Consider the following 21,592-nt stretch of genomic DNA (forward strand, 5'->3'; position numbering starts at 1 on the left):
TAGATGTCTGAAAGAAAACTATTAAAAAACATTGCCTAATAAAAAAGGCTCAAATAAACTGCATGCGTCATATAAACGCTGGGTACATCTGGTCAAGTTTTAAATAAACGCCGGGGTCGTTTAATGTAGAAAATTGGTTGCCTAATGGTTATTTCAATAATTTAGAGTTTTAGGTTTTTTTAGCGGGCCCTTTATTGTGGTGAGTTCTTGCACAAGACCCTTTCATTCGCTCTGCCTTGCTCCACCTGAAAGGAACATTGGCAAAAATGCTAGGGGAAAACCTGCGATGAACTTGCATCACATCCCTGCAAAATACCAATATTCTGCACAACACTGATTCCAAACTACGATGCCCCTCACCAGTAGATCCTCTTAGGACGTATTTGAGGCGCGATCAGTTGCTAGGAAATTGAATGCAAAAATCGCGCTTTGTGAGGCTCTGGGAATGAGCCGACTTCAACTGGAAGTCAAGATTCAGCAGCTCAGGCTGTTCGCTCAGAGAAATATGACAAATATGGAAGGCTAAGGCATTGCAAGAAAAGTCACATAAAATGATGGCAATAATAAATGCCAATGTTTGGTCTGGGAGTGTATAGAGCCCCGAGCGGGTAGGAAACTGTTAACGCCGTGATCTTTGCTTTGCAGCGCAGATATAAACTGATTGACACTGCAGCTCTCTATGAGTAAGTAAAATCGATTTTTTTTCTTTAAATGCTTGAGCCGAGCTTTACGCCCAAATCAAGAGACTCAAACATTTACGTGAAAGTTTACTCAATGAGCAATTATTTTATATAGTTATTAAAGTATATCACTATGTGAATGATACAGCGGTTTTCAGTAACGACACTATATGTAGAGCGCGCCAAGGGGTGTTGGTGGGGGGGGGAGGGGAGAAATTTCACGTTTCACGCAAAATATAGTTGTCATTTTCACGTAACCGAGAAAAAAGCTATCGACGTAGAGTGACCTGGGCCCAGAATGACGATCAGTCACGGTCACGCACTGGTCACGCAGTCTTGTTTTTAAACGCTTACCGGAATTTTTTTTGGAAGGAAGCAAAATTCACTGTTTACGGTCTCATTGCGCGAGAAAAAAACAACAGTTATTTCGCAATTCTCATGAAAAAAGTCGATTCAAGGTTCACGGCTATGTAACCAAATCACGTTTCACGTGAAAAACAGCCATTTCACAATAAAGAGGAAAACGGCCTTCTACGGATCACGATTAACCCTATTCCACCCTCTGTGTAAAATCGACCTGTGCTATCAAAACATGCAGTAAAACACTGTTTTATTATCCTATTTAACATTAAAATGATCTCATCAGGTACAACTGATTTTTGCGTCAGTGACTCGACACAATCGAAAGGTCGAGCTTGTTAATTAATTCCAACTTCTATCCGGTCCAGGGGGTGTCCGTTATGTTTGCTAATGGAGTACAACACTGCTCTGTTGGCATTGCATTCTGTGGGTGAAAACAAAATCAATTACATACTTGCTATTCCAGTGCTGTAGCTAGACAATAGTTCTCTTCGAGGCAATATCACAACAAAAGTTTGAAAGAAGGCAATAACTGCTCAGTAGTGAGAAATAATTATTTGAACCCTTCTAATTTCCAAACGAGGGAGGCGCGGTGGCCTAATGGTTAGCGCGCTCGACTCCGAGTCGAACGACCCGGATTCGACCCCTGGCGAAAAGCGAAAATGAGGCGTGAGGGCTCTGGCCAATGTAACTGGACTGAAGTACGTTCGTTCGAAAGTCGTACTCGTTCTCAATCTCGTACTCCGAGCACGAGCTCGACCCGATGACGAGTAACGCATAACATACCAAGGTTTTCATATCCTCGTCGCTTATTGTGAAGTCAAAAATGTCGGCATTTTCCTGAATCCTTTCTGGTTTTGTCGACTTGGGAATGGTGATGAAATCTTTCTGTACACTCCAGCGAATCAGAAGCTGTGGAACGGTTTTCTTGTACCTGCAGAAGTTTAAAGAATATTTCAGTGTTGATGAGAGATATACAGTGACCTAATGGTACAGTAGAGTGTTGGGCTCAGGATCGAGATGTTCTGGATCGGTGCCCGGTCAGGGTGTGATCAGGGGTCAGGGTCATAGATAATACAAACAAGTATCTACTTTACAATATAGAAAACTTGATCAAGTTAAGCTGACACAGCGAAAGCTACTTTTGTTAGCACACGGAAGGCACTTAGCAGTAGTTTAGCAGCTCTTTCGCTTGTAATTCTACTTGTCCTCTCGTATTTTAAGTATTTTAAGACAGTACAAGACCGATTTCACGACAACTATTCGCCAACAGGATGTGTTGTGTTGTAAAATGACATCGCTAACGAAAACTGCAGGCTTTGTCAATTGCAGTGCGTGAAGGCCTGTGTGAACACAGAGCGTGTTTAGCGTAGATCACCTTACCTACTGGCCATTTCAACTAGAATGGGATCGTCATTTTTTCTTGCACGAAATATTGGACAGTAACCCATTACGGCAATTCCTTTCTCTCTACAGTAGTTCACGATATCCTCCAAGCGCCAATAAGGATTCAGCTCAATTTGATTGACAGCTGGAGTAGGAAGCCCCGCCTTTTCCATCTCTTTGAGGTGATTCACGCCAAAGTTGGATACGCCAATAGACCTTGAATGTAAAATGGGAACGAGCCAAGTAATTACTTTAGAGAAAGGAAAACAAAAGAGCCACAGGTTCGACGAAAACCCTTTTTTACTTTTTCCTACTTCTTGTACCGTTTACTTTTACTTTTTTTACTTTTTCCCAGGGGCGGATCCAGGATTTCAAAAGAGGGGTTGGATGGCAGACCATTAGGGCCTAACCCTAACCCTAACCCTAAGTGGCGGCAGACGGCGAAACGTGGCGTAACAACAACCAGACATGAGCGAGAGCGAATTTTTCTTACTTTATTTATTTTCTATTTCAAATAAAGTGACATTTCGAATTTTTTTTTACTGAAAAATGGGGGGTGGATATCCACCCTATCCACCCCCTGTATCCGCCCCTGTTTTCCTTTTAATACTTTTCTGTATGTCAGTCCTGGGTGCAAGTAAAACCATATTATATTGTTTTACGGTTGCTTATGGCTCTTTATTTTGCAGCAGTATTGTTTCTTATCCGTTATTTCTGTCGTTTAAGTCATCTGTGTTCATTCTAGACATGCAGTAGCAACCCTGCAGTTCGTCCTACGTTTTGCAAAGGTGTCCATAAGTCCTCAAACATGTAAGAACGCGTGGTTGAGGGTTCAGCTTAAGATAAGTACGATAGGTTGTACATATGATTTATATTGCAGGAATAATCCTGATTCGTCGGATTTCTTGTAAAAAATATAGCACAAACCTTTAGCACAATCGTATTAAAGCAGTTACCTTATGAGGCCTTGATCCTTGAGTTTCATCATGGCTTTAAAGGAATCGACGATTTTTCCGGAATGAGGAACATGGATAAGGTACAAATCAACATAGCCCGAATCAAGCCTGCAATGACATAAGTGGGTAACATCGATCAGTTTGTCGCGCAAGAGGGGTTTTTAAACAAGAAGAAAATTTAGCTTAATCGCTTTTAAAATAAAATTGTTTCAGCAAAGGTGAAGTTAGAAGTCATGAGAAGTACAGACACTTCCCGGGGGAGGGGGTACTCCCATAAATTTCGGATAGGGGTGTGCCGCCAAGGTTCTTAAATCCTGACCCTATTTAAGGATAAAGAAAGCGAAAATTGACACCCTTTTTAAGGCCCACAACCGAAAAATGACACCCTATTCAAGGGGAGGAGAACCGTTCCGTGAAGACGGCAAGACACAAATCTTTATAAAATCGCTTTTCTGATACCTAAACAGAAAATTCAGTCTTAAGATATCTTTTTTTCGTTTAGCTGGGCGTTTATTTTAGCTAATAGAATTTAGGTACCCTATCTAAGGATCACACCGGGAACACATTGCCAAAAGGAGCAAAAATGATACCCTATTTAAGGATCGAGAACCGCAAAAACCATACCCTATCGGGCGGCACATACCTATATAGGCCACATATGGGAGTACCCCCCCCCCCCCCCGGGAGACACTTCGAACTCTGCTAAACATTTGGACAAAGAACCCAAATGCGATGCCAGTGATGCCGCAGTACTTGTGTACATGTACCTTGACATGCCTAACCTGTGAGAACTACAGTAGAATAAACAGTCTAGAGCAGTTTTCAATTGAGTGTCGTAAAACAAAAACCAAAGTAATTACTCTGGCCAATCACAAAGGACACAGACAATCCAGTGAACCAATCAAAACTCGAAGCAAATACATGTAGCTGGCACGAAGCGCGGGAAAACGTGCACGAGCCAGTCACGATTGGTTTTGGTTTTACTCTTGATTGGCTGAGAAAGTGGCGCGAGATTTTTAAGCCAATCACTAAGCGTAGTAATGCAAAACCAAAGCAAACGCAATTTACTTTCGACCCTCAAGTGAAAACCGCTCTATTGCAGCAACTATGATTGCAGTTTCCATTGAACTTACTTTTTAAGACTTGCATTAAATTCCTTCAAGCATTCATCATATCCAGTATTCATAAGTTTGGTCACCACAAAAATGTCTTCTCGTTTTAATCCTGATTCCTTGATTGCTTGTCCAACTTGAGCTTGATTTCTGGCCAAAATGTAAACTACCAAATTAAATATGGGTAAAATCTTGTAACACCTTTACGCGTTTTACTAACGAGTAACGACCAGAAGAATCTTTTTGTTCACTTGCGAGCGAAATTGTCATCTAGTGCGTGAAAAATGTCCAAGAACTCAGTGCTATATTTCCGCTCGCATTAATACAGTATAAAAGGCTAGCGTCGAATGGAATGGTTCTGCAGTGTAAAATCAAAGACTCCTTTGTTTGGGTTTTTTGACACAGTCTTTGTTTGTTTTCGTAGTCGAGGCTGCAACATCAAAAGAGCTGCTGCTTTTGCAAGTTGGCGCCAAGAAAGAGCTCGCTTTTCAGTCGAATGTATTTTTGAGTCGTGCTGCAATATCTTACATTCAGTTCCGCATAATTATTCCATTCCGCAAACTCATTCATCCATTTACCCTCACTGCTGCTGGGTGGCGCGACATTGCATTCGCGGCGCAGTTGTGTCGTAAGTAGCTACCTTGATTACCCTCGTAGCTCAGTCGCTATATCTGGAGGTTGAGGAACCGAATCTCACCGAGGTCAAAGAATATTTATATGCCTTGTTTTGTTCCCGATTTCCTTTCAAGTCCTTTCTTGGGCTAACTTATAGCCGAAAATTCCTGGGTATAACATTTTCCAGCACTTTAAATTAATTACCTTAGAGTAACTTCCCGTTTTTGCATGTTGCGTGACCATGTCAGCCTTGAAAATCTCTAAATACATGACATATCTCAACATGCCCAAAGGACATTTGCATGAAGAAATGCACAAAACTAAAATATGTTCTAAATGCCATATTTTCGAACGAAACGAATCTAAATAAACTGAAATGCATTGTGTCTATGTTAATATGTCTGATAAACGTGTTTCGCTTTTCTGGTTTCCTTTGTTTTTTTCTTTCCCAATCTATGTTAATTTTTGCTGTCTGATTGAGAGGGAAATTTTACATAAATTCTCGAGATCTTAGTTTTTGCGAGGCACCTCCAAATGATTGTATGAAATCTTATAGTCCTGCAATAATTTCTTTACCGTGGTGCCGTAGCTGCAAGTTGGTGACAAGCTCAGTTTGATTCTGGGCTTTTGTTTGTCATTATATAGTATAACTTGTCACGTCTGAAGGTAAAGGTCGATTTTATTTAGTTATAGAAAGCCGCAGAAAAGCTGATACGATAATATTTTAAAAAAACTCACGGAGTTTACTGAATAATGTTCTAAGTTTGTAAAACCTATGGGCCCTAGCTAAAATAGAGACAGAGAAGGCGAACACGTTAAAGCACTGCTAAAACCAGAGATCGATTTGACTTAAATTCTGTTCGATATCGAATATACCGGTGGTTTAGGCATACTGCGGCTTTCTTAGGCCCGGTTCAGACGCCGTACTTTTCATGAGCCGAACTCAATTCGAATTTGGACCGACCCAAATTGACAAAAGTACGCCTTTTGATTCAGACGCCGTACTTTTTGGCCGTTCCGAGGCCGTTCCTAATACAGTTCCAATAAAACCAGTCAAAATACATTATAATAATTTATGAATTAGGATCGGCACATGAAAAGTACGGCGTCTGAATCATAGCCGTTCCAAAGGCGTTCCACAGGCGAAATTCTCGGCCAAGCCAGGCGAAAAGAACGGGTGAGCCGTTCCAAATTGAAATAGCCGATCTATTAATAAATTTGATTCAGACGCCGATCTTTTCATGTACTTAATTCAAGGAATTAAGTTCGGCTCATTAAAAGATCGGCGTCTGAACCGGGCCTTAGCTTGAGTTGCACACGACTAGCTCACTGATTAACAAATAGATTTCATTTTGCCGTGCGTCTGTTCAGTAATAGATCACAGATGACGTCAAAATGTGGTATGAACAGAGAAGTGGCCCACGAGGCGCTAGCCGAGTGGGTCACTGATGTTCATACCACATTTTGACGTCTTCTGTGATCTATTACTGAACAGACGCACGGCAAAATGAAATCTATTTGTTTTATATAATAACACAAGACTTCAGCACACTTCTGTGTGAGCAATGCTGCCGTACCGATGAGCTAAGTTGTTTTGATTTCACTATTAAGTTTTCGTTAACACGAAGCACTGTTAATCCGATTGAATAAACAGAAAAATGGTCAATTGAAAGTCAATGAAAAAACTAACCTTTATTCCGATTTGGAAAGTTGTTTAAATCTGTAAGCATTAACCGAAGCGTTCAACCGCAATTCGTTTGTTTCCCGTAGCTGCGTCGTCCAACTGTACAACATCGGTCAAACTTTCATACAGATTTCGGATAATTTCTCGAATAATTCACTGTCTTCTTCAAGCTTGTTTCGCCCAGTTAAATGCTTCGAAAGGTGAACGATGCTTGGCGTATTGTTTCTCACTGAAGATTTGTAATTAAGCTGAACTTTTTTGCTTTGTTGTGGCCTCGCAAGTTTGAAAAACTTTGCCGACAACTCTGATTTGGACTATGAACTCTGATCACGCGCGCGAGTCACACCACCGCGTGGCGTCATCCATGTGTCTGTACTCTGATAGATCATAAGTAAGAACCAATCAAAATGCGCGTAGAATTCAGGTTATTATATAATACGATATGGACCATGTCACAAACATAGCCACAAATATTCAAGTCAAATCAATTTAAATTTAAGTAAACATTTTGATCGATTTTACTTACTCATAGAAAGCTGCAGTATCAATCAGTCTATATCCGCTCTGCAAAGCAAACTTCACCGCTTTTACAGTCTCTTCCCCGCTGGGGGCCATGTACACCCCCAGACCAAACATTGGCATTTTATTGCCATCATTTAATGTGACTTTTCTAGCAAAACCTTCGCCTTCCATGTTTTCCTGAGCTACCACGCCTGCCTCGTACCCAGGCGCCGCGAGAGCTGGCGAAGCACGCAAAGGGTCAAGGGAAGGCGCGATTCCGTATAAAGCGTAGCGCCTGGGTACGAGGCAGCCACCACGCTGCACTGAGCCCGTGAACTTGAACCAGTCACGCAATCAGCGATCAGGGTGCGCGAGTTCTGGTTTCCAGAGCCTCTCGAATATTTCAACAGCGGAGGACTTTGGCAGAGAAATCAAAATCCGGAAGACGGCCAATTTTGTGTTGAGATATCTCTTCTCGACCCCAAAACGGAGTGAAAAGTGACACGGACTCCGTCGATTTATCCTCAAAAAATGTCAAATATGTAAAAAACGTTTCCCCCAAAATAAGCTGAATTTCGTTCGTATCCGGAAGATTTTGGTGACCGGGCAGTCGGGGCGCCAGGAGATTCGGTCTCCGGGAGACTCCCGGGTAAAGCGGAAGGGTTGACATAGATGAGAATTGATCACTTGACCACATCCCTTCTCGGGTAGAGTGTGTTCGCTTACCTAGCTTATTTGCCGGTCGCAAGTTAAAATTAAAGCGATGAAAAGAAGTAAAATTTGTTTTTTTACAAAAGAAAAAGTAGAATAACCTTGATGTTAATGGTCGATTGTTTTATTTCAGAACTGTTTAGGGACGGGCCATTTTATTTTGACGAGTTAAGGGCTGTTTGGCAACTTCTGCTATAAGTTTGCATGATATGCCTTTGCCTTGATTCATTTTGCACAATTTTCTTTCTTGTGCAGAGGCTTGACAGCGTGTTTGTTTTCATGTTCACTGAACCACCTCCCCCAACTGTTTTTTTTTTAAAATTCCATGTCTCTTTCCTCTAACTTGTGACCTGTAGCCTGCATGCATTTTAGTCCCCGCCGAAGCCAGAAAGATAACAAATGCGTGCTTTGATAAAACTAAAATATATATTTAGGGTATTCAATTGGAGGCACGTTAAAGTAGTGGACCAGGAGGGGGTGCAGGGGGCTAGGGGGCCAGGATCTTCCTTTGTTTAAAAAAAATCGTCAACCCCTCCCTTTAGGGCTTTCCACAAGTTGCTCGGCAACTTTTTAGCAACTTTTCATATTTCGAGCAACTTTTTCCCCTTCGAGCAACTTTTTTCCTCTCCAGCAACTTGATGCATTTTGAGCAATTTCCAGACCGAAGATCTCCGAAGATTATCCGAGTGTTGTTCGAAGGTCATACGAACGTTTACGAAGATTTACGAAGTTTGCCGAAGATTTTCGAGGAACATCTGAAGACGTTTCAACTTTCGGCTCATTCTGCATTAAAACATTACAAAACTCGTCAGGAAACATGACGTCATCGATATCTTCACAATTTTTCTCAATTAAAGAAAACTTTGTTATTTAACAAATTTTCCCTTAAATATGTTATTTAGATCCTTTTTTTGCTGTAAAATTGCAGAAAACTGGTTAGAAATCTAACCCTCAAAGGGAAATTAGTAGATATTTAGAGAAATTCTCTTGATTGGAAGCAGCGTTTTGGATTTTTTGGAGCAACTTTCGAGCAACTTTTATTATCAGAAGCAACTTTTTTGGATTTTTGCAGCAACTTTTGAGCAACTTTTTAAGAAATTACGGGCAACTTTTCGGGAAATCTCGAGCAACTTGTGGAAAGCCCTACTTCCCTTTCCACTTCCCCTATCTTTCACCCCTTTCTATATCTAGTTAAACATTTACAACTGAGATAGGCATAACTCGCTATCTGACCGCAAGCAGATTGATGCTGAAAATTGGTCAAAGTAACCAATACACCAACACTTAGACAACCCTGTTTAGTTCACCTGTTGAGATCATTTTATAATTACATGGACTGAAATATGAAACAAAGTGTATTTATGGTTCGACTGCTTGTGAACGATTTTTAAAGGACCTACGCGTACGAGGATTCTGCAGATGTTTTGCCTAAACTGTTCTAAATGTGTGGGGCCCACACTAAAAATTATCTTTCAACTTATCATTTCAACAGACAGAAAGACATAACCTCACTTTGCGCATCGAAAAACCAAACTTTGAAGACGATTTTTGAAGACGCGCAGAAACAACTTGAAACGTTTAGCCATTTAAGTTGCAATCTATTTCCATCCTAGCCAACCGCAGCCAATGCAAAGACGCTTGTTAATAGTTCAGTGCTCTTATAAAGCAATTGTTAATAAAAAGGGACCATTAGTTTTCGGTTTGTGACGACGCAAATATAAATTTTGGCTGTTCAAATCTGTTAAAATCTTCTTTTATGTTAACGTTTTTTGACTTGTGCAGCAACAAAAAGAAAAGAATGCTGCAATGCGCTAATAAAACGAAAGATCTTTACTCGGCTGTCTACTTCGAAATGGAAATGTATTAAAAAGAAATGACGCAGAATTGAGAGTCAAGAGAGCGCAAAGTTTTATTGTAATATAAAAACTAAAACAACTGGAGGTATTCATCACCCTCCCCAAAAGAAAACATGAGACAGAATGTTTTATTTTGTGTTTAAAAATTATTCCATGATTTTGGATTTTCAAGAGTTATTTGCAAGACGACAGGATAAAAAACGCCAAGCACCGAGCAGCAAAAAGAGTTAAATTTGAAGTCACAAATCCTGATCTCATCTGAGTTTCCATTTTTGGAACTATTCTGTCTGTAAAATATGTTTTTATGTGGCATTAACAGTGATCATTCTGATTTTTTTAAAAAGCCTATCTTTATAAAAAGAAAACAAGAAGAAAAAGCACTCAATCTTACAGCGAAATCGACGCCTAAAACACCAATGTAATTTACCACCATATTCATTATCGCTGAAAAACACACAAGGCCTGAGGAGCAGACAGTGAGACAGACAAGAAAATTGAACACCAACACCTTTTATTGTTTCCTGATAACTCATACAATAAAGTGAATTGCTCAGGTAAACTCAGTTATATGCCCCATCACCGAACAAGTGCACTCGGCTCTACTTCTTAACTGGTTTGATTTTCATCTCAGCTCGTTTAGCGGAGTAGTAAGCGCCTTTCCAGTGATACCAGGTGACTCCTTCCCAGCTTTTAGAGTGTTTGCCGTGAAGATAGAGACCATTCAGGTTGGAGTTGAGACAGTTATTGTACCACCAAGCTCCCTTGGTACCCACAGCACAGTGACCAGAATTGTTGTCGTTGTCTCTATCTTTTGTGGAGAACGCAGCACCACGATGATGGGCAAGTGAGTCACCGGCAGTTCCTACAAAATCACAAAAAAGAGAGAACATTACACAATGACGATGGCGGTAGACAAAATTGATGACGTGGCGTAGTAACAAACGCTGATGCTTGCCGAATGACAGACTGAAGAAATTTCGCTATAAAAACTAAGATTGTGGAAAATATACACTTAGCTGACTTAGTTTATATTTCTTTAAAAATGGTCAAGTCTAATCAATTTCATCTTTTGTTCTGTTATTGGAACCAAGATTCAGTTGATCTACAGAAATTTCTTATCGGAGGTGCTTGGTGGGAGGAGCTCGAGGATGTGGATTTTCAAAATACATACCAGAGTATGTTCCAAGACTCAGCTTGTATTTGCTTCTCTCACTAGCAACAGCAAAGAAGTCGTACTCGGCGTAAGCTGTTTTTCCGGTAGTGTCTTCAAGGTCTACTCTAAGCCTGCTTCGTTCTTTTGTCAGGCGGTGAATCTTGTCCAGTCCGAGCCAAAATTCACCGTTCAGATTTCCAAAGCCTCGTTTGTAGTCATCCCAGCCGCGGTAGAAAACAACCGAGCCATCCAGTCTCTTCTGGAACACTGTCCATCCCCCACCGGCTGTTGTTTGGTCACAAAACACATCAAAGGCACCGGCATTGTCAGGGTCGATCGTATAAACACCGCTTATTCGCTTGCCAGCTTTGTACACGTCAGCACAGTTCTTGTAAACTGAAATTGCGAAGGAAAAATTTGTTTATGCTTTCAGAACGGAAATGTCTGCGCTCGCAGGCTTATGTTGCCCAGGTGGAAAATATACCAATAAAGATTTCCTTTTATATTTGCAATCAGTTTTCTTCATCGAATCATCGAGATGAAACTTTGTTTAGTTTTCGGTAACAAAACTTGGTTGTATAAAAACATAATAGAAAAAAAGTTACTTGCATTTGTTCACTAGTGTTGTATTTAAAGCTAGAAGCTTGTGGGGCTGTGCATTTCCGATCTAATTGGAATTTTGGAGCCGTGTTGAATAGTTAAAAAATCGATGTCAAATCGACAAGCCACGCACTAGTTTCTAAAGCTCATACAAAAATGTTTCTGTGATAAAAAATTGGAAATTCTACATATTTTGTTGTTGTCTGATGTCGGACGATTTAGACGAAAATGATTTGCCTTACCTTTACCAGTCGTATTGTTTTCCTTCAAGGTCTTGATTTCCTCTCGCATCTCACCGAGCTCCTTCTTTATTTCGTGAAGCAGCGCTTCGACCTTCTTATTCGGCCCTGCGTAGAAGTTGGAAGTATACATGTTATGGCATTTGTCCTTGGAAGAAGAAACCTGGGATTGGTTAGCGTTTGATGTTGTTTTCGAGATGGTAATGCTGACGGTAGATAACACAATGAACAAGAATATCAGACTCCAGAGAGAACTCGGGCTAGCCATGATCAGAACTGAAGCTTTACAATGGACTCAATTCGAGGTGAACGTCGCTAGCAATGGGTTTTTACTACTGACTGATCAAAACGTTATCACTCAATTTCACTTATGCAATGTTTTCTTTACAAGATTTTTCGTGTGTCTATTTTTGGAAGGTTTTTCGCAGTTAAATGATACAAACTGACAAGAGTTTTTGTCCTCGTTTGGTTGCTGTCAATTACAGTGGAACCCCGATATAACGATATCCCCGGTATAACGATGAATATGCTATGTCCCGGCAAATAAATTATTTGCCATGCGAATAGGATTTTTATGTCTTTCTTCCGGGGAGAAAGGCATAAAAGTTACAGTGAAATGTATGGGACAGAACCCCGATATAACGATCTTCGATATAACGATACTCCCGATATAACGATGAGAATTTAGCGGACCGAGCGTAAAATCTTCCCCGATATAACGATATTATAGTATATCAGTACTACAATTTAAATAAAAAAATTAATTTAATACAAAGCTTTCAGTTGAGGATGCCTCTTTATCCTCCTAGTTCTCTCAATTGTATTATCTTTGACTCCTTCTTGTGACCAAACATATACATCGGCAGCCGATGCCTTTGTCCCTGCGTTTTCCTGTTATTTTAATTATTTGAAATAACGTGCAGTAAAAAAAAGTACTTTTTGATTTTACCCCGATATAACGATATTTTCGGCTATTTTACGGTCATATCGTTATATCGGGAGTCTCGATATAACGATACCTCGATCTGATAACGATATAATTTCACTACTCTCTTGGCATTTCGTTACATCGGGGTTGCACTGTATCTTTTTTTCTCAGTGACATTAGGCGATTCCACTAAGCAGGTACGGTGGACCTCTTACCAAGACTAAATATAAAGTCAAGTTTATTAACAAGCTAAACCTTGTGTTAAGAGCTGAAGTTCTCAGTGACTTGCAACTCGGTTTAAAAAAATTCAATTTACTTTGTGTGAAAAACAAACTGTAAAGGGAAAATCCGCAAAACAGCATTTTTTGCGTAAATAAAAAAAGGCGAAACGATGCTTTTCATGTCCTAGAAAACCAAAGAAAATGTCTTCTTGAGGATTTCGAGATCAACGGAGGTAATTACGGTGAACCTTAGTTAAACAAGAACTGCGCGTGAACTTGATTTAAAATGATTTGTTATTTTTCCAATTTACTTTCCTTCTTGTTCAGTAATGCGACTAACCTTATTGTTACTTATTTTCGCGGGACTTAATTTTCGCGATTTTCAAAAAATCGCTAAAATTAAATACCCGCGAAAAATAACGACGCGAACTTAAATACCCTTCCATATAATTTGTTATGACTAATCAACGTTGCCGTCAGTTTGCTACATGAATATCTTGGTAAAGCCGTCAAAAAAAAGCTCTTCTTTGTAACACAGGAACATGTCAAACCGTTTTAAGTTTCGTTTTGTTATTTGGTTTTGTTCAGTGTCATTGGAAACAATTGCTGTGGAAAATTGAAATCAGTTGTGTCAATTTTGAGACTTACTGTTTGTTAATGAAGACCAGTATTTTAACAATTTTCGCGAAATTTAGTTCCTTTAATCGTACTTTTTTGGCTAAACCGCGAAATTTAAGTCCCGCGAAATATGCTTGTTCCATTTTCGCGAAATTAAGTTCCCGCGAATAGGCTAGGTCGTCCTATTTTGTTCTGACTGGGTTACTAAATTTCTTTATATAAATTGTTTGACGGTGCTATGCTCACGCTCAGCTTAGCTAAATATACGGCGTTTATTTAGTTGTCATAAGAACATTGCCGTACATGTATAACTTATTCAAAACCGTAGAGAATGTGAATAGGTCAATAATTATCTTGTCAAACCCAAACAGTTCCCTTTCAACTCAGTATTGTCTCCATTTGACATTGCTGGGCCAGGTTTAAACAAGAGCCTGAATAATGCGATTACGTGTGAAATTGTATTTTTAAACAATTTATTTCTTTTATAAACTAACATTCAAAAAGACATTACTGAATATAGAAATGACATATCGAAATATAACAATCAAATATGCCCCCAAAATACAAAGACTCTTTTCCGCCTGAAATCAGTGACAAAGACGATAACAATAATACAAATATTCCATTTGGCTAACTTTAATTATTCACATCAGACAAAAATAGCCAGTCTAATAAATAGCTGTTGATTTAGCTGATAAACGATAAAACTGGCTCTAATTCTAGTATTATATTTTCCATTCGTGGTTCAATTCTAGGTGTAGACGACATTCAATGATCATGAGAAACTATGATGGTTTTCTAACAATCTGACATTAACAGTTTGTTTACTTACCGAATGGAGGTGCCACGAGCCTGACCTAGTTTGCTTACTGTAGTTAATTAAAAAATCGAGAACTTTTCAGAGCCTATGCAAACCTTTGTCCGCACTAATAACTGTTCTTGAATTTCGGCACAACGATAGAAAAGCTTCGAATCTTTTCCCATGGCTTAGCCAAAATGAAATCAACGGGCGACAGGTTTATGCAGTGCAGTGTTTACTCAAATCGAACCAGGACCTTTTTCTTGTTCTGAATAATGTTAATATTTGGCGGAAGTTCACGACTGACAGTTTGGTTGGTTGGTTGTTTGCTCAATGGCGCTGCATAAAATATCACGGTAAAAGGCTAAAAATGGCTATGATGCGGTCGGTGCGTCCCATAAAATTGAATTTAAAGGTTTCACTTTATCCCCTTCCTGTTTGCGTTCGCGCTCGTTCAAACCCCTCGCGATTCCTATTCAGGCTTCCAATCTTACCAAGATTCGATTTTACTTTGCCTGATAAACTATTTTTCGAAATATTGAGAAGTTAGCACTGAAAACCGAAAATAAAAAGCAGTTAGCCGATGTCATGGTGAAACTTTCACCACTGACATGCATGTGCCATGGATAAGTGACGCACAAGGCTCATAGAGGACTATCAAACCCTAGACCCGGCGTATCCAATCGAAAAAAATAAAACCAAAAATCAATCGAACACCAATCGTTCGATTGGGTTCGGTAATCGAACAAAATCGAACATCTATTTTGCTGTGAGTTCGATTTTCGAACCAATCGAACACGATCGAACTCGATCTGATTCGATTTTGTTCGGAATCCATCTCTTAATAAGTAAATCACGCAGGACTAATCGGAGGGACAGTGCACCGTCCAAATTTCCGCAATTTAAAACAAACAGAAGTTCGGTAATCGAACGTTCGATTGAGTACGATTGTCGACTGTTCGGTAATCGAACGTGTGATTTTGTTCGATTGACCAAATTTTATTGTGAGTTTGATTATGTTCGATTACCGAACCCAATCGAACAATTGGTGTTCGATTGGGTTCGATTACCGAACGTTCGATTGGATACGCCGGGCCTAGAATACGAGAGAATCAAACACAGAAACAACACGCCGGAGTTTTCTATGCAATATTATTTAAAGATATCCCGTTCAGTAATAATTTCGTCATCTTTTTATTTCACCTTGGTTATACACATTGGCAAAAATGGCTGGGTTCTTACGAAAGGTGCCAAAGTGATATTCGATTAAACAACAACTACCAAAGAAGTATGACGAAAGCGTAACTGGTAAATAAATGATGCAAAGTCTGCTAGTCTGCGAATTTAGACGTGGCTTACTACACATAACGCGCTGTCACTAAATTAAAATGAAGAATAAGTGCAAAAGATTGTTTGAAATGAGATAATTCAATAATGTTTTGCTACCTTATTCTTACAAATTTTCGCGCGTACTTAATTTCGCGAAAATTCGAGAGCCCAATTTCGCAAGTATTAATTTTCGCCAGTGCAAGAAAAATAAGAGAAAGAGTGTATTAAATTTCGCAATTTTGTACGTGTTTTATGGATCAGTCGTCAAAGACTAAGAAACCACTGGAATTACACAAAGGTCTGGCTCAATGTGACTGCAAGGAGCCTGCAAACGGAGACTTAATGACTGTACTAAAGAGGTTTTAAACCAATTACAAGCTCGAAACAGTAATCAGAGGAAGGGTGCTAGTCAAAAACAAGACGGACAGATATTTTTAAAGGTACGTTGTTGCAGTTCCAAACATTTAAAATTTCTATTGTTTTGATATATACTGAATATGGTATTAATTTTTGCGTGTTTACATTTCGCGCAATGTTTTATTCAGGCGTACTAAATTTTGAAAAAATTAGTACCCGCAAAAATTACTGAGTATAAGAATAAGGTACACTAGAAAAGTGTTCTTTTTGTAACTGGCGCGAATTTATCGCGCAATTGCAATAGTAAAAGCACGCTATGCGAGACAACTGTATTCTGAGGCAAAAATTATTCAGGACTGCATTATGCTTGTATCAAGAACGGTATTAGAACAGGACAAGAATCTATACATTAGACCATATTCGCATTCTCCGTTTTGGACTGGAACTAGCTTGCAAAGGAGGCTTATGCGCAAATGACATGAAGCTCTTTTAATGCCAGACATAACTAATCGATGATCAGTGACATCAATTGGTAATCAATGTGTAATCGATGGGTAATCAGTTGATTAGTCATTGATTATTGGCAATGATCAATGAGTAATCGATGACTAATCGAGGCCCAAAAATTTTGTGGCCTATCGATTACTCATCGATGACTCATTGATGTAATTGATTACCTATTGATGTGATTGATAATTCATCGATGACCCATCGAGTACTCATCGACTTTTACACTGCACACAAAAGACACATTGCATGCTTTCTTGTGGCATTTTTTTCGTTTGTGATTTTTTTTTATCTATGTTACGTATTTTTCTATATAATTGGCGTTCCTGTTGACGAAATTACGCCTTCATAAAAGGTCAAATAACCTTCGGGCATGTCGAGACGTGAAGTGCTAATCACTAATAGAGTTGATTCTTAATTGTGCAATATTTCACTTTACCCAACTCTTTATTCAATAACAAAACAACTGAACAGGAACCAACCAGTCTCAGTCTGAAAATCCAAAATTTTAAAACAATCAGATGTGTATAAATTTTTGCAATTAGATGAAGTGTTGAGGTGTTTAAAATCACGTGAATTTTTATCAGTTAGAGTATGCTCTTTGATCCTTGTTGAAAAATGACGAGAAGTCTCGCAAATTTAACGGGAGTTCATCCCGCACAAGCAAATTGATAAACAACCAAAGATTTAATTGTTTTACAGTTGCTGTATTTCCTCGAACTGGGGTGATCATTTTATTTATTTATTTATTATTTTTGCACCAAAAGGGGCAATTATTTGGGGATTTTAACAGATTTTTGAACAGCAAAATATGAATTTGATTCGAAGGAAAGCTGAAAATAACGTCTTTTTTGTCAACAAATTCAAACTTTGCTGTTCAAAAATCTGTTAAAACAAACATCAACCGAAAATGCGAACCTCTAAGTAAAAACTGCCGGCGCTCATAGAAAGCACAGGAGAAGTTGTGTCGGCCAATCAAAAGTCGCTTTGTCATTGTACCTGTTTGGCAAAAAGACAACATCTTCACTCGAATAGGTTTGAACAAAAGTAACGTGTTTAATGCGACAAGTTTAGAGTTACAGTGTTACAGTTAATGTGTAAATACACGATGACAAACTTAAAAGCTCTCAGCACACTACAAAGACATCTAAGATGTCCAGCCTATTTCATCACACGGAGTATATGTTCCTTTAGACATGAAATGGTTATAACCGCCTTATCCTAATGTACTTCTATCTTCCTAATGTAACTCCGGCTCAGGGCTAGGTGGGTGCTGGAGGCTTGGAACCTGATATCAATTAAAGAAAAAATCATTATCACTGGAGTATCAATAGCCCTAATTCATGATAACCCTCGTGAATGTTTTTACGGGGTAAACAACTTTGAAAAAATATCAATGCATCCTAAGGTCTTTTTACGCTGTGGGCGACAGCCACCACGACACCCCTGGACAATTTTTGAGCCATCACAACAAGTGATGCGTCTTCTCTTCATAAGACGATCCTCGTAACTGGCCTCCCTTGCCTGCCGTTGGTGGGGGGGGGGGAACAAAAGAGAAATATTCTGCTTAACCTCGTCCAATAATTGTTAAATATTTGCATATCAATCGTTTGACGCTCCTGTTAAAACGATAATAAATGGCTTGCGAAATATTGAGCAAACATTCCAAACTGAAAGCAGTACTCACACATGTTGCAGGTTTTGGGGCATTGCTTCACTGCAGGATCGTCCTTCCATTTATTGCAGTACCGTTCCAACTTTTCACCTCCTCCTGTCATCTCGGCGATTCTTTTACAGTCTGATCGTTCATCTTTACAGCCTTGATATTGGAGTAGGAATAAAATAACACAGTCAAGACATCAACTAAATGGTTGTCCTCGAAATTAGAGAACGAGAACACGGGAACAATGGCTTGGCTTGAACCCAGACCGCAAACAGAGCACTTGATATTGCACTTTTTTGCATAATTTTACTCATAACAATCAGTTTGCTTGTATCCTTTTCTTAACTGCGTATTACGTTCTTAAACAATAGTTCACTAACACTGCCCGTTTCCTAACATGACCCTGTTTATACCCTTATTCACCAGGCCTAAAGTGGTCTTCGATATGGTCCGCCATACAATTTTCAGGGTTTTCTGAAGAATCTGAAATAAAATTGCTGTAGTGATTTTCGGAAAATTTAGTCACCAGAGTCGCTTTCTGGGTGTGACTCAAATTCATTCCCTGCCGTTTTTCAGTGAAACTCCCTATTAGACGGATACCTCTTTAAGACGGACATGTACACTTGACGCCGGTCCCGACGGTGTCTGTTTTAGAGAGAGTTGACTGAGTCTATGATAGATAATTCTCCCTCCCACATAAAGTCATAACGGTTAAGATTGGCGAATTCTCGTGCGTGGTCACGGTCAGTCTGTTCCTCCTTCACTGTAACAACTTTTGAAATGTTGCAAATATCCGCATTTAAACTCGTTAAAAAAGGTTTATCAGCCCACTTAAAACAGTTACCCAGAAATAAAACTAACATCGAGAATGCCTCACCTGGCGGTGTAGGTGGTAACGGCGGTGGATCCTAGAAAGGCAAACAGTCCTCTGTTATTTTGTTTTAATGGTGGTAAGGTGTTACATAGGTTAGCACACAAATGAAAATTATCAAACGAAAAAATCTCAACAACGACTGAACTTTGTTTAAACGCATTCTACCTATCGCGCGATTCCCTTACATTGGAATGGGATCTTTGTTGTTATTCATGATCACAACTTTGTATTTTAGGCTTTTAGATAAACCCTAGATCTTACCTGTACAGAAAGTGTAAACCAGCTCTGTAAGATTCTCGGTGGAAACCCATCCACTCTAACCCTGATCCCATAATTCCCAGAATCATTGGGTTTGACACTGAAAAGTTTCAAGGCCACGAAGTAGTCATGTGCTAAATCTCCTGCCCAGTATAGGCGTTTCGTTATCGAGTTATTTTTCCTCAATACTGTTTGGTTTCCTGACGGCTCTTGAACAATTGCAATCAAGTAATGTTTGGCAGCGTCAAGTTCTTTATCCCAAAGTCCAAACTGAACTAGCAATCGCTCCGTTTTCTGTTGTTCAGTGAGAGACAACTTCCAAGTAAAGGTTTGGTTAGATCCAGTTACTGCCACTGTTGATTTGTTTGGCTCGGTAACAAAGCTCAAGGTATCGTATTGATCAAAAACTGAAAATAATTATGAAAATAGTGTGAGTTAAATGAGGACATTGCACAGGTGAAAGGCCTTTTTAGGTTAAGGACATTTGTTGCAGAGAAAATAAAGGAAATGACAAAAGACAAAAGAAAAGGATAAGAATAAAAGGGAAAATAAAGAACTGAGCATGCTGAGAGCAAAATTACATCAAAAGCAGCAACGAATTAGAGTGAAAAGCGGTTTTAGTTAAGGAATGTCGCGCGCCAATATGATTAAAGCGTTTCACGTGACACAATTTTTTCAGCTGAGGAATTTGATTTTACTGACAGGAGACGTCCTGTGTTTTGTGGGTTCTAGGTTTTGCATTTTGGCGAGACTGGTGTTTTTGTGCGCAGAATTCGAATTTTTTTTGGCGATTTTTATCTAATCTTGTTCAATTGCAGTTACAGCATGTTTGTAATACAACATGACATTTTGATAACCTTATTTGGCTGTGTAATACTTTGTGGAGGGAAATATTGCGGGAATTTTTTTATGGATTGCAAAAATTAGAACACCCAATAATGTTGTCTAATACCATATATTATTATACCATGTTATTCTTACTGTTTGCGCTAAGAGAAGACTGTTTTGTTTTTTGCAAAATGTTATCATCTGGGGAGAGGCGGGGGTAGAAACATAGCTCATCCAGGCCTTTTCTTCCTTATGAAGTACTGATGTACTTGCTCTTTTACTTGTGCTGCAGCACATTATCTGAGCTCCAGCATGTGTGTTTCAGTTAAGGTATAAAACACATCAAATAAACAAATAAAAAACAAACGTAAACACGTTGATGGATTCCTTTGAGATGGGCATATCAAGTATACTAGTGTTTTGGTTTTTACCCACTGGCTTTCACCCTTGCGTGTGTTTCTTTTGTTTATAACGCGCTGCATGACTGCAACCCAATCAATGTAAATCACCAGGAATTTTTAATCTAGTTGGCTTGGCTTTCCTATGCCAAAAACCCCGGCCTACTCCTGAGTGTTTTAAAAAAATACAGTACAAAAACCCTTCCTCTTTAAACATCGCGGGCTGAAAACCTTCTATGGAAGGACAATTGTTATTTAAACTCAGATATGGACTAGAAGAAGGCAGTCAATCTAATCGTTTCGCATAAGATATTTATGATGTTGTCTTGTTCTAATTTAACATACCGATTCCACTAACCCTCTTAGATTCGATAAACATGTCTCACTGATAACAAAAGTTCAAGTACACTTACAAACCATCAAAAGTAAAATGTTCAACATATGACGGATGACAAACATCTTTAGCGGGTGGAGATGAAAGATGAAAAAGTCCTCTCTAGACTTGTGTCGAAGATGTGTCACTGGATTCTTGCGTTTGACTTACTTAGTATCACGAATAACAAGTTAGCCATTAAACTGAAAAAACACAATTTAGCACCTTCCTGGAGCTGACCACACAGAAGGACTACGCAGCAGAAAGACTTCGGCGAAGGACTTATTTAGACCGGAACAAACATGAAATTTATTCAGAAATGTCTTGTCATATTCTTTTTATGTTTGGAAGGATAGAAACCTTCAACTGCAGAAAGCGAAACAGCTAGAAAGCGAAACAGCTGGTTTGCCTGAAAGCCAAGTTGGATCAAATCCAAATAAAAATATTTGCCTATTTGTCGAGCGCCAATTGATAGAAGCGTTCCACGTGGCACAAGTTTTTCAGCTGAGGAATTTGATTTTGCTGATAGGAGACTTTCTGTGTTTTGTGGGTTCTAGGCTTTGCAATTTGGAGAGACTGGTGTTTT

General features: G+C 39.2%; 4 protein-coding genes across 7 annotated transcripts in view; all 4 read right to left on the reverse strand.

The window, feature by feature from the left end:
* Window positions 1–13,223, reverse strand: part of LOC144649782 (microfibril-associated glycoprotein 4-like) — a 31,278-nt gene extending 18,055 nt beyond the window's left edge. Inside the window, exons 1-3 of one of the 3 annotated variants that reach the window (XM_078509371.1) lie at window positions 11,863–12,650; window positions 11,033–11,410; window positions 10,356–10,723 (exon numbers count right to left, since the gene is read on the reverse strand). In XM_078509371.1, coding sequence (XP_078365497.1) covers window positions 10,461–10,723; window positions 11,033–11,410; window positions 11,863–12,121 — 900 coding nt within the window. In that variant the 5' untranslated portion in view covers window positions 12,122–12,650 and the 3' untranslated portion in view covers window positions 10,356–10,460. Of the gene's footprint in view, window positions 1–10,355; window positions 10,724–11,032; window positions 11,411–11,856 lie in introns of those variants that run through there. The other 2 variants (XM_078509370.1, XM_078509372.1) reach the window with 2 other exon arrangements.
* LOC144649793 (aldo-keto reductaseMSMEI_2347-like) lies at window positions 1,274–7,509 on the reverse strand. Of its 2 annotated transcripts, none has more exons than XM_078509382.1 (6): window positions 7,320–7,509; window positions 4,516–4,644; window positions 3,383–3,490; window positions 2,424–2,642; window positions 1,827–1,974; window positions 1,274–1,464 (listed from the first exon to the last, which is right to left on the reverse strand). In XM_078509382.1, the coding sequence occupies exons 1-6, from the start codon at window positions 7,484–7,486 to the stop codon at window positions 1,396–1,398; spliced, it is 840 nt and encodes a 279-aa protein (XP_078365508.1). In that variant the 5' UTR covers window positions 7,487–7,509; the 3' UTR covers window positions 1,274–1,395. The 2 variants fall into 2 exon arrangements, with proteins under 2 accessions (XP_078365508.1, XP_078365509.1); XM_078509383.1 differs by having other exon boundaries at window positions 4,516–4,660; window positions 7,320–7,457.
* A 4,405-nt stretch (window positions 13,224–17,628) lies between the features above and the next one.
* LOC144649745 (uncharacterized) overlaps window positions 17,629–21,592 on the reverse strand; it is a 36,252-nt gene continuing 32,288 nt past the window's right edge. Inside the window, exon 25 of the transcript XR_013569934.1 lies at window positions 17,629–17,827. The gene's annotated coding sequence lies outside the window, so the exon portion shown is untranslated. The remainder of the gene's footprint in view (window positions 17,828–21,592) is intronic.
* On the reverse strand, window positions 17,762–21,181 carry LOC144649803 (uncharacterized). Its single transcript, XM_078509399.1, has 5 exons — window positions 21,047–21,181; window positions 19,411–19,814; window positions 19,153–19,183; window positions 18,300–18,431; window positions 17,762–17,900 (listed from the first exon to the last, which is right to left on the reverse strand). The coding sequence occupies exons 1-5, from the start codon at window positions 21,090–21,092 to the stop codon at window positions 17,875–17,877; spliced, it is 639 nt and encodes a 212-aa protein (XP_078365525.1). The 5' UTR covers window positions 21,093–21,181; the 3' UTR covers window positions 17,762–17,874.

This window comes from Oculina patagonica, chromosome 4 (assembly GCF_052425735.1).
Source record: "Oculina patagonica isolate OP01 chromosome 4, crgOcupat, whole genome shotgun sequence".
Taxonomy (NCBI): domain Eukaryota; kingdom Metazoa; phylum Cnidaria; class Anthozoa; order Scleractinia; family Oculinidae; genus Oculina; species Oculina patagonica.